The sequence below is a fragment of the Teleopsis dalmanni genome, chromosome 1 (genome assembly GCF_002237135.1).
Source record: "Teleopsis dalmanni isolate 2A chromosome 1, ASM223713v2, whole genome shotgun sequence".
Lineage (NCBI taxonomy): Eukaryota > Metazoa > Arthropoda > Insecta > Diptera > Diopsidae > Teleopsis > Teleopsis dalmanni.
This window is the reverse complement of record NC_051846.1, coordinates 203,344,344-203,357,251: the sequence shown is the minus strand read 5'-3', so window position 1 is coordinate 203,357,251 and position 12,908 is coordinate 203,344,344. Positions and strand designations below refer to the sequence as shown.

The 12,908-nt window shown below is 29.7% G+C and overlaps 4 protein-coding genes across 4 annotated transcripts; 3 read left to right on the top strand and 1 right to left on the bottom strand.

Annotated features, from left to right (window-relative positions):
* The first annotated feature begins 4,011 nt into the window (after positions 1-4,011).
* LOC119671440 (probable 28S ribosomal protein S25, mitochondrial) lies at positions 4,012-4,885 on the top strand. Its single transcript, XM_038082069.1, has 3 exons — positions 4,012-4,240; positions 4,340-4,534; positions 4,603-4,885. The coding sequence occupies exons 1-3, from the start codon at positions 4,104-4,106 to the stop codon at positions 4,772-4,774; spliced, it is 504 nt and encodes a 167-aa protein (XP_037937997.1). The 5' UTR covers positions 4,012-4,103; the 3' UTR covers positions 4,775-4,885.
* A 72-nt stretch (positions 4,886-4,957) lies between these two features.
* Positions 4,958-6,231, bottom strand: LOC119671439 (probable RNA-binding protein 18). The gene is made up of 5 exons (XM_038082068.1): positions 6,113-6,231; positions 5,978-6,057; positions 5,757-5,877; positions 5,601-5,693; positions 4,958-5,296 (listed from the first exon to the last, which is right to left on the bottom strand). The coding sequence occupies exons 1-5, from the start codon at positions 6,113-6,115 to the stop codon at positions 4,979-4,981; spliced, it is 615 nt and encodes a 204-aa protein (XP_037937996.1). The 5' UTR covers positions 6,116-6,231; the 3' UTR covers positions 4,958-4,978.
* A 1,292-nt stretch (positions 6,232-7,523) lies between these two features.
* Positions 7,524-9,401, top strand: LOC119671437. The gene is made up of 5 exons (XM_038082065.1): positions 7,524-7,670; positions 7,736-7,942; positions 8,003-8,391; positions 8,449-8,534; positions 9,268-9,401. Exons 1-4 carry the CDS (start codon positions 7,595-7,597, stop codon positions 8,461-8,463), a joined length of 687 nt encoding a protein of 228 aa, XP_037937993.1. The 5' UTR covers positions 7,524-7,594; the 3' UTR covers positions 8,464-8,534; positions 9,268-9,401.
* A 98-nt stretch (positions 9,402-9,499) lies between these two features.
* On the top strand, positions 9,500-10,360 carry LOC119671438 (nucleoside diphosphate kinase 6). The gene is made up of 2 exons (XM_038082066.1): positions 9,500-9,778; positions 9,843-10,360. Exons 1-2 carry the CDS (start codon positions 9,579-9,581, stop codon positions 10,081-10,083), a joined length of 441 nt encoding a protein of 146 aa, XP_037937994.1. The 5' UTR covers positions 9,500-9,578; the 3' UTR covers positions 10,084-10,360.
* Positions 10,361-12,908: the final 2,548 nt, after the last annotated feature.

Below are 12,908 nucleotides of genomic sequence, written 5' to 3'. Positions count from 1 at the left end.
GCACTGTGCTTTAATAGTTCTTAACAAATTAATTATTTCTGATTAATAATCGAATAAAACCGACTGAGTGACACGTAGCATTTTTTACATAGTCTATTCGTTTAAAGATATATTTTTGAAGTAGTTGAAGACTTTAAGTTCCATAGTGCTAACATCACCTTTGAACTAATTTTATTAATCTTTTCTACACATCAATACCGTTACACACTCCAGTGACATTTTAGAAGTGAAATCCTGAATTTGGATAAAAAAATATTTTTCAATCCTGGAATAAATTCACCTAAAGGTTCCTAGCAACAACTAACAGCTGAGAATCCAAGTAAGAACAAAAGAAAAGTGTTACTTAACTGCTCTGTCAGTGCCCAGCATATCCTATCCGAGATATTCCTTTTATTTTTCATTCCATTAAGCTATTACTTTCTATAGATTACATTTAAATGGAGCAAGTTTTCTTTTGATAGAGATTATATACCATATCGTCATTTTCTTTTTCAATACCTTTCCCAGATTAGTACCTTATATGTGTCAAGGCAAAGATTTAATTCAATGTTCCATTGCACTCTGTCATGTTACTATCTTTTTCCTGTCCAATCAATTCACACCATTGAACCTCATGTTCTACAATTAATGCCCCACTAATATGGTATTCTACCTACTCGATCACTCAGAACTCCATGACAGTTAATGATAACTCTCTATCACTCCAATATAAATAATCGTCTCTTTCGTTTTCTGAATAGAATTTACTCCTGCCATCAAATTTTATGCTAAGAAGGATGAACTGAGCTTCATCAGTTTGTTAGGCTGAAATTAATATGAAACCACAATTAATGGAAAATCTAAATCAAAGTCAATTATGGAATATAAAGTCGTTAAACTAAACTTATATCTATGCATAAGCGAAACAAATGTCATGTTCCAACACTGTTTCCCTTAAACATATCACGTTGGAACACATATATAAAAAAAAGTTCTTGGCGGTCCTGATAATGACCACTGCAGATGGGTTTGTACTTGTGTTCCATAAAAAATGCTAATGTGCAGTGCACGTACGGAGAATGCCGTGCTCTTCACTTTAATAGTATGTTTACAATGAGGATGAGGATGAGGATGAGTGCGAGTCTTAGCCGGACACGTAAGACCACATAAGTGGTATGGCTTGTCGAGTCATACCACAGGGAATCCAAACTGTAGCAAGTGTCCGCTAATGCGTATATTATATGATAAGTATTGTCCATACCGAGTTAGCATTGTTATGTGCGCTCGTCGTGCTCTAACAGAGACAACAAATGCCTTCTTCACATTAGTTTAGTTTTTCATGTATAAAATCTGCTTTTTATTTATTTTTTTCTTTTTTGTAGTTTTTTGAGTCATTTGCATTAATAATTCACTTAGAAACAACACATAAACCGTAGAAACTGAGCAGCAGCAGGGAAAACAACAGGAGCGGCAACTTATGAATGCAGAAGTAATAACGAAGTCAAGGATATGCAGAACCTTTGCCTTAGCCTTTGCTTTACTTTTGCTTAGCAGCCAGGAGCCAGAGCAGAGGCTATGCCATTCTAAACCAAACAAAAAATGACACATAGTTACGCTGAAAAATGCTCGAAGCAATTGTGTGTTTGCTGCATAGCTGGAGCTGGTGCTGGAGTTGGTGCTAGTGTTTCCTTTGGAGTGGCAAGACAGCTGCAGTTGACATGTGGTAATACGAATTGGTATGCATGCAACATCATTTGTTTTAGATGATGGTTACTTTAATGCAGGTTTGCATGTGTAATTTCTTAACTAAAAAATATAAAATGAGAAATTCTTCTTATTCTAAATCTTCAACAGAAAGTAATCTGCTGAAGCGTCTTGCACTGGCTTTCACTAATGAACCCTAAGCAATAGTGTTGGTGGTTCTAGGAAACATTCAGGATTTTGTAACACAACGGTATAAAATTACCTCACATAGCGCCGGGAAGAAGACAAGATTTTTAATTGTATTCTTTGTACGGTTTGGAGCAGAAAGAGAATACTAAAGTGAGACTAAATACTTTTAACCCTTTTCTCTCTAATTGCATTCTTTGTGCTTCTCAAACTACTGTCTAGACCAGGAAGAAAATACTAAAGTGAAACTAAATACTTCTGACGCATTTCTCTCTAATTGCATTCTTCGTGCCTCTCAGACTACTGTTTAGATCAGAAAGAGAATACTAAAGTGATACTAAATAGTTCTGACCCATTTCTCTCTAATTGCATTCTTCGTGCCTTCTGACTACTGTTTAGATTAGAAAGAAAATACTAAAGTAACAGTTTCTGACCCAATACTACATTGAAAACTTCACACATAAGAATATTCCATATAACATTCAAAAGGCTAAGTATCTCTTGTTCAGTTAGTTTAAGCTATAATACCTACCACAATTGTAACAGTACTTTAGGTGCCAATTTCGCTGTTGGTTTACTAATTTCTCTCACATAAAAGTATGACTGAGCTTCTATAATGGGAAGAATCTATGAAAGCATATGAAAGTAAGATAAAAGATATGCGGATTCTCTCTTATTATTTCATTCTACTCTACCTAAATAAACCGACATGATAGTATCATACATATGTAATCAAACAACGACAGATAATCTGGATTAAAATCCCACTATAGTCTGGCCTGAGAACTGGCTTTGGAAATTGTAGGTAACTATATCCCAACGCTTCAAGTGCCACTTAACTTCGGAAAAATTTCTATTGCTTCAAGTATGTTCAGTGCTTCAAGTACTACTAAAATTCCCAAATAGTTTATACGGTTACGGTCACCCAGATGTATCTTACCTAGCGTATCGCAGGTAGTACGGTCTTCTTCTTAGAATTTACATTTCTACACTTCGGCTAAATGAAGATACTACTTGAGATTCTTTTGAATTAGCTGAATAGTTTTTCTACCTGTTAAGGATATCTGTAAACCAAATAAAATAATTTTTTAAATAATGACAACAAATTGTAAAAAGAAATCCATTATCTTCAGATTGTTGTCACTATCATTAAAACAATTATGTTCAATATTTCCGAAAATATTATTAACAGGTAAGAAATCGGTAAATTTAGGATCTACACATGTCATTCAAGATATCATTCTATATGCATAACACTTTTTAATTCGACCTTCAAAAAGGTTGTAAAAAATACTAAAACATCAGAAAAGCTGGACTGTTCTTCAAGATAAGATAACGTACTCATGCTGATTATATACATGCATAGAAGTAGACAACTTATGATCTTCCACTAAGACACAATATCCAATAACATCACACTTCTCTGTATACCAGTACCATCAAAAACTTTCTATTTTATTTTATAAATGAAGTAACGTCCACTTTAGTCTTAAATTCTGTAATCTGAATTCTATAACATTCCATATATTCACCCACTCTATAGAAAATTCAAGATATATACTTCTTATAAAAAACTCAATTAGTTACTATCCCAGTTTGTTAAACTCCCGTCTTAGAGAAATGAATACCGAAATGACGCTTTAACCAGTAAAGCACTTCCTTTACTCATCGAATCTGTACATCCATATCCTCTTATAGCGATTCACATCATCAGCTATTGATGATAAAAGATGTCTTCCTCGTGCAGCATGAACTAGCTTACCCATTAGAGGTTGGGATATAGCTACGGGCTAAGTAATTACTTGTACCATAAATACTTTCCATCACGACGTTCAGATCTCCTCCACATGGTTGGAGTGGAGAGCTTATGCTCACAATCTACTTGACCTCAAATAATTACCCGTTTTGGTACTATTATTAATGATATTATTATTTTACGAATTTAAACAAATAAATACCAATAAAAGCTGTTCTACTCCAATTAGTGAAATTTCTTTATTTTTATATTTTTATAAAAAGACAAGCAATAAAAATTCAGTACATTTCAAATTTTTCTACTGCACTGCCGTCGATAACACAGCAATTAATATCTTTCAAACTTTGTGAATTGTATTTCAATAATACTCTTCAAACTGTCCTATACACAAATCAGCTGATATTGCCGACATCGCTGAGTGATAGATTTTTTCATATTGTTTTGATATTTTGTGAAGTTCAAGAAATAATATAGCAAAATGCCTTTTATGAAAGGACCTGCACCTGTAAGACGCACAATTAAATATTTGAATAGTGGACAGCTAATATTAAAGGATAAAATAAAAATATTTAGTGTTAATTACAATACTTTCGGCAAACACCATGAAGGTGCCAAGTGAGTGAATACGTAACAAGCAAACAATTAATAAATAATAAATCTGCATTTGTTAAAATCTATTTCTCTACACATATGTGCTTTTATTTATGCTTATAGAGAATTTGTTTTCTGGAATATACCGCAAGTGCAATACAGGAATCCCAATGTGCAAGTGCTAACCTTAAAAAATATGACTCCGTCGCCTTTCGTGCGTTGCTACTACGAAGACGGCCGTGATTTGCTTGTGGACATCGACAGCAGAAGTCGTCATGAAATCTTAGAACACCTTATAAAAGTGCTAGGCAAAACAAAGTACGTGTAGTTTTATTAAACAAAAATTTTTTATTAAATTAAAACAACCGCCTCTTTGAATTTAACAGAGCTCAACTGGACGCTGAAGCGCGCTTGGCAGAACGTAAAGATAATCCTGCGAATTTCGGCTATGGCTGCGATAGACATTGCATATGTGAAATTCCTGGCCAATTGCCATGCCCTGGTACCGTGCCACTACCGAATCATATGCGCGGCAAAATCACACACCCTAGATTCTAAGTTCTTTACAAATAAACAAACAAATGTTTTAATTGTAAATTACAATTTTTTATTTAAAATAAAATTATATTTGTTAAATAAGAGCATTCTCTGAACACAAATTGGACAAAAGACATTTTTTGTAATAAATACAAGATAAAAATTATTTTAATGAATATAAAATGAGATGCGTAATTCGAAAAGTTGCAAGTATACTCTGAGAGTCTATCTACGTCTGGGTCTATGATTACGATTATATGGACCGGAATTTGATTTTGTATGTAGACGTCCGGAGCGTTGATGGCTGTTGTTGGCATCACGATCTTTATTAAATTGATATCGCTGTATAAATGGTACAGGTGGCACACCATTTGTGCTACCAGCTATTGTATTAATTTCCATTTCTAAATCTGTGTTTTTCTCTAAAAATTTAAGTTTGGCCTCAATTGCACGTATAGCTTCTTCTGTGCTGATTTTACCCTCTCGTTTGGTGGTGCCTAATGCAGGTATTTCAATGCGCGGTTTTGGTTTTTCTAATTCATCCTAAAAATATCAATAAAATTAGTACAAAATTTACAAAAAAAAAATTTTATTAATTTGTTTTTACTAATCAAAATCTTAATTAATAATTTTATTTTTGACACGAGCTAATTAGTCAATTGTTAAATAATACACTTCTTTAAAACATTAGTTCTTAAAAAATTTTATATTCACACCAATATTTCAACCATATTAATCACCTGAAATACCTATATACTCTGAAATACTGATTCTAATTTCCAATTAGCCCGTTTCCAGAACAAAACTATCAACAAAACAAATATTAAAGTGTATACAATATACGTACATAATTAACATTTTTGGCCAAGCGCACAGCGATTGGACGATTCACAACTGGTGTACCATTTAGTTTCCGTAAAGCAATTCTAGCACCATCAGTCTAAAAAAAACAAATTAAATATTAATAGAATTCTTTAAATCTAGTATCAAACATTAAACTTACTGTTAAAAACGTTACAAATGCATAACCACGCGATTGCCCTACCAAAGGGCCACTTTTATGGAAGAGCATGTCGAACTTTTCAATTGGACCGCATTTTTGCACGATTTTAAGGAGTTGATACCAATAAAGTAGAAGAAAAATAATTTAATATTAAAAAATTAGTTTTTATGAAAGAAGTGAAAATTTACTAAACAATGGAAGCCATGAAAATTTCAACTTACTCGGACAATCTTGGGTCTAAATTTCCAATCCAAATACGGCGCTCTTCTGGCGAACCTTTACTGCTACCACTTGCTGTTGCCTAAATGCCAAATAGTTGCATTATATAACACACTACACAAATAAAATATAATTACCATCTTAAACTGTCTTAATAATACTATACTAAAATAATAATGACTAATTTATGTTTTATTTACAATCGCTTGATTGTATTCACTGAATGAAAGTTGCTTCTGAACTGAAAATCAATAACTGGTCTGTTTTGACAGAAGTATACATATATATATACGATTGACGGAGTAGTATATGTGCGCAGGGTTGTATTTTGAAAAGTAAAAACTTAGGTTTTTCGCCAATACAGATACGGTATATTTTCGTTATATTTTAAGTTAAAAATTTTATATATAATAAATTTTTTTTTGAATACTAATCTAAGTTTTAATACTATATTTCCACTGCAGGTAGAAGTATTATGTTAATGAAATAACGATTTGTTCGTTTCCCTTGGCGTTAGATGATTTATGCAAGTGATATGAGTTGTTTGTTTATATTTAGCATGTAAACCATATGAGAAATTTTCAAATTTTAGTATTTAGTATTAATTTTTGAAGGTTGGCTTCACCTTTCTTCAGTTTAAATCAATTGATATTTTTATAATGAGCTGATTTGTATGAAAACTCTTTGTATACCAAATTTATCTCATATAGCAAAACTGCCTAAATGAGACAGAATCCAGTGTTGTTGAGCATGGATACCTACCAGTAATTGCTTAATACCACGGTACTCTAAAAAACACACATATCAAGATAATTCGTCGATAGACGCGCCATTAGAAATTTTAAGGAACTTCCGCTGGCACCAATTGAAGTTATGTGGTTGACATATCTTCCCCCTTGTTAATGGGCGAGGCCCATCCAACCTCTGTTGATCTTTGTGCCAAAGCACATGGTGTTAATACACAACTCCAAGCCGAATAAGAGAAGAATACAATTATTTTTCCCGTATAAGCTTGAGTTTTAACCACATTCACCACGACACTGACAACCTCAGTTGATTAGGACAGCCGAAGCTTATTTCCGCGACATATCAGATACTATATTAGATAGTATCTAATATGCATATTAGATAATATAAGATAATTAGATAATAAAAATATTTTGATATAATAATAAAATATATATATATATGAATGTAAATATATTTCACCGATCGTCTGTAGTGGTCTTTCAATTTACACTAATAATTATTAAAGCTCAAGAACACATTTTTGTATGAATTTTGTACCTAAAGTAGTATTCACTATGCAAGTATATACTATGAAAGCACATATTATCGTCTCGTGTAACGTTGATTTTATTTTTATTGTTATATTGACAAAATTTTTAATCAGTATAACATAGGTCGATTAATCAAAATTCGTTCGTCTATTAACTATAACGTTAAAGATTTTAAAAAAATTTTGAAATGTCAATAACTTCAAATTTTTGATTCCTCAAATTATTTGGAATATACAATTTTTAAATTTAACCGAAAAGAAAACTTAAAAGTTTTATTTCATTTTAAACATTTATGTCCGGAAAATATTCAAAATAATAAAGTGGAAAATTTTAATCAAAATGTCCCGTTTTGAACTAGAGTTCCTAATGGATAAAACATCCGAAATTGTTGAAGGGACAATTAATAGTGTTCTCTGTAAGAATATATATTCTTATATAAGCACATATAATAACTAGTGTAACATGTGTTCTAATTTTTAGCTACTGACGATGAAGTTAAGGACGAATCAGTATTGACATTTCGAAAAGCGTATATGGATTGGAGTATTTATGGTGGTGCTGAAGAACCAGATCTTGGTTTCCGTTATATTCCCGGTTCCACTGAAAACATCAACAAAACTTCATCTTATGTAGAGGAACAGTTAAAAGAAATTAGGGAATATCCAATACAATTAATAAAGGACTTATGTAAGTACATTTACACAATATATAAATTAGTTGATATCCAATAAATTTATATTGGTTTAGCTACACCTAATCCACCACTCAATAACTTTGAAACAATCTGGTCAGATACAAAAAGACTTGATTCTAATAGAGAATTTCGTGCAAAATTTTATAGAGATTATATACGTAACAAATATCCTGTTAATGTTCATTGGTATGATGATGCTGATCAGTATGTTCGACCAATAATTCCATACAATCAGAAGAGACCAATTTCATTTGCTAATTCCAAAACTGTGGAATCTGTATGTCGCTCAAGTGACTCAAATACAAGTACCTCAGCAGCAGTATTTGGAGTCATGCCATATTTCGCAAAAGCATCACGCAGTGACACCTCAACTAGTGATGAAAATCCATGTAATGTTCCATCTGAAGTACCATCAGATGAAATGTTCTTAACTGTGGAACAGGTAATGTATTATACATCTATATAATAAATAGTTGATATTAAAACTTTATGCATTTAGCCCTGTATTGGATAACAAAATTGATGACTCAACAAATGGCACTAAATCAAAACATATCAAATTCATTTACAATAAAATTAAATTTCGTAAGTTATTACTTTAGGGATATATTAATGTAAAGAATTTTAATTAAAATAGGTAAGATTTGTATAATCAGAGTATTTATTCGGTATATATTTCTTATTCTAATCATATATTATGCATTATATATATTATTATTCTTAGTTGATCCGTCGATTTTTTTTTCTCCGAGTAAAAGTTTAAAGCAAAAGAAAGCAATTATTTTAGAAAATAATAAAAAATTATTACCGCTTCTAATGGCTTAGTAATTCGATACGCATTAATTTAACAAAAACAATTTATAGAAGATTATATATACCGAATTAGCAATAAATTCTGTTTATCTTTTTTTAATATAATTAATCTGATATGTGTTCAGGTAACTTCATTAGCTAAACATACCGGTATCAGGTCTTTACCTGTTAATAATAATGATAGTTATGGCCGTGCGTGAGTTCGAGTAAATTGAGGTTATGTAAATATTTATTTATTTAAATATTTTATGTAAATATTTAGTTATTTATTTATTGCATTTATTTATTATTTTTGGTCAAAAGTTTTCAAATTTATTTATTAACCATCTTATAAAATTTTCACAAAGGTAACACCTAATTTACCTAATTTTTATTTAATTTACCCTACTTGAAATTCTGGTAAATACCAACATTCGCTGCTTTACCGACTCGAACTCGTACACGGCCTATACAATAATTATAAATAATTTTGAGTAAATTTTATTTTACAAAATTATCTTTTTAGGCGTGAAGTACGTATTTCCCAATTTTAGAAGCAGTTAATATTGAACAGAAATTTTTTTTAAAATATATAAATTAAATTTTTTTTCTGTAATTTAAATATCTTTCAACGTTAAATACATTACTTTTGGAATATCATTTATTGTGTATTTATTATTACCAAAATAGACAAATAAAAATTCCTTTATATGAATTTTTTGGAGCTGAGTAGCAGCGACTTACGCAACATTTTTTATAGTGTATAAACAGTGCGAATTCAAGCGTAATATGTTGTGCCGGTAAAATTATTTTTTTCATATAAATATTAATAAAAATATGGAAATAACACTTGCAATAATTAAACCACATGTTGTACGTAATACTGTCGCGCTCAGAAATCTTAAAAATCTCATTGGGAAGAATTTTACTATTCTCGATTCCAAGCAAGTTCACATAACCAAGGAATTGTCTGAACGTTTTTACAATGAACATAAAGGAAAATTTTTCTACAATCGCCTAATGACGTTTATGATAAGGTTAACGAAAATATATTTTCTTTTAGTTTATAAATTAAATAAGTAAAATGATTTCATATTACAGTGGTCCAAGTTATGCGCTCATTTTGCAATCACAAGACTGTATACAAAAGTGGCGCAACTTGATGGGTCCTACTAAAGTATATAAAGCTGTTTATTCTCATCCTGATTGTATACGTGCTTTATATGGTTTGTCAGATACGCGAAATGCCTGCCATGGCTCAGATAGTGAACAATCTGCATTACGTGAAATATCAATACTTTTCCCAGAATTTAAAGCAACAGAAATCGTTATGAACAATTGAGACTTTTTTGTTGTTGCACTGAAAAATACGCTAACAGCTGTTTTCGATAGTGTTGGAAAACGATTATTGCTAAATTGTGGGGCTTGCATATATAAATGTTCTGTTAAATGAATGAGTTATATTTTTGAATTCAAAACAGCATAAAATATAATTATTGTACGTGTATATAGATGTGTTATTTCAACATTTTTGCGCTATATTTTTACAGAGAAAATAATTGTTCTATTACTTGTATATAATTATTAATCTTAAATTATTTATTCACACTGAGTTATTTATATATTAAAAAATATTCAACTATTCAAATATTTATATGTTACGGTTTATATATTATGTATTAAAATGTGTTATAATGTTTATGTATTTGCTAAGTATCAGTTAATGAAGTATCAGAATTGCATCAGGCCGAAACTCAGTAATAAGTGTAGTATCATATTAAATCTTGACCATTCTGATTACCACTCATGACCAAGAAACATAAATTACCAAATTAAAAATAAAATATTATTTAAATCCGTAATTCGATTCATTGTTTATCATTTCTTTATGACAAACATTTTTCTTTATATTTAATTATTTCAATATGCACTTGGCAATTTGGATTTCACATTTGGAACACATGGGAGTAGGTGAATGTTTTTCCGTAATCATATGCAATAATATCTGCCCCATTTACAGTAAGTGATTATACGTAGGTAACAATGAGTAATGACTGTGGCTAACATAATAAATAATATAAGAATATTTGTAACTAATAAGATAACTATATGGAAATAAGATATTGCATGTAAACAATTAAATATAAGAAATTTATGCATATTTTACTACTAAAAATTATTACATAAAATTAAGAGTTAAATTTATGTAATATTTAAGAAAGAAAAATATAAACAAAATCAATCTTGAAGAACATTATGTTGTTTTTAATTCTAAATGTCTCATGTTAATATAGGTAAGATATGCGACCTATTCTCAATAGATCCTGTAGCCTCGATTGTCCCACTGTATTCTTTGACAAATTCAATTTTTTATAATTAGTGCTTGAATTTAAATAAAATGATGTTTCAAATAGAGTTTTAAACCATTTGCAGAAAATAAATAAATTCATTATACAAACATTACGTGGTGATCCTGCCAACAATAAAAATACAAATATGTTATTTAAAATATATATTAAAAAAATTAATCAAATAATTAACAAAAAAGCCCTGTAATATCATATATATATATATATTTAATCCTCGTTCTTCCTGAGAAATGTTAGGCGAAGGCTATGGGGCTATTGAGAACTTTGTTGTAGGACAATCATAGGCTCGAACAGTATACTGGATGTGTTATTAGTTTATTGCAAAAGATGCCAATATATCTATGATATAAAGAATGAGATCAAAGGATGCGTCTTGGAGAGAGCACTCTAAATGGGCTTTACAGTGCTATTAATGTGTTATATGTAAATCTGTCAATATTTTATACGTAATCTATGGTTTGATATATATTACAATTTAGAACATATCTAAGCTCAGCTTCATTATCTCGTTAAATCTTTCTTACGATCTGGAAATTCTTGAAATGGTGGCTTTTTTATACGAACTTTTTTTTCTATTTTTGATCACCTAAGTAAATAACCGTTTCTTTGGAAATTTTATCATTGGAACGGAACCGCGAAAAAACCTCTGCCTCTAACCATTAATATTATATTATTATATTACATTATTTATTGTATTGAAGTTTCTATTATATTTAAACCTGAACAATTATTCATAGTAAAGCTTCCCTTTATATTCAAACAGTATATAATCACCGTTTTGTTATAACCACACTCTATAGAGAAATTCTTGATTTTTAAAGTAACTTAGGCAGTTGATAAATGAGATTGTGTTTCAAAGACCCATATTTACTATAACCAACAGGCTCGTAGACTTCTATAGTTGTATATCTGAGTCTTACCAAACCAGGGACTTCACAAAATAAATATTCTGTTGTTACTTTCGCCTTTCCTCTACCCTATAAACTCTAGAGACAGAATATATGTTTTTATGATATTAAAACTTTATTCAAATTTATTGTATTACTTAAATATTATAATTGTTGCCTTTATATAATAAAATATAATATTAGAAATATAACAAAATACTAGAAAATAGGATAGAAGAACTAACACTAAAATTAGAAAAGGTTTTATACTTAAAAAACAAACCACAGCAAAATTTGATATATATAAATATAATATTATTATATTGTATATAGGTGGAGATGGGAGCCTTCGAGAAGGAACTCACTGAAGCCTTAAAGGCTTATTAAATATTGTATATAAAAACAAAATAGACAATTTTGAGTTAAACTGTTTGTCTTTTTTAAATACTCAAACAAAATGAATACATTATAATATTTTAATTAGAGATATATGAAAATATGTTAATAAAATGCTTAAGTTTTATATATTATTTTGTAATTTTTTTTTTGTTTTCAAAGAAATTTAATTTTAAATTTTACTGATTTTTTTTTAGTCTTTTTTTTTAACTTATTAATTTTTTTTTAATCTAAAAATTTTTTTAACAAAATACAATTAACAATAACTTAACATGTTTTAATGCTTTTTGTTTTGCAGTCGCAGATATTCACAACAAATTCTTGTTTTAATGTAGAAAAATAAAAATTTTAAATTAAAATTAATTTTAAAAATAACCACATTTTATGTTATTGCTATTATAATAAATTCCTTTATCCTTATACACTCAATTATACGTAATTCGTTTTAGGATTCTCAACAAAATTATCAAGTTTTTATGTCTTCTATCAATTATTCTCTAGTTCCTTTTTGCTAA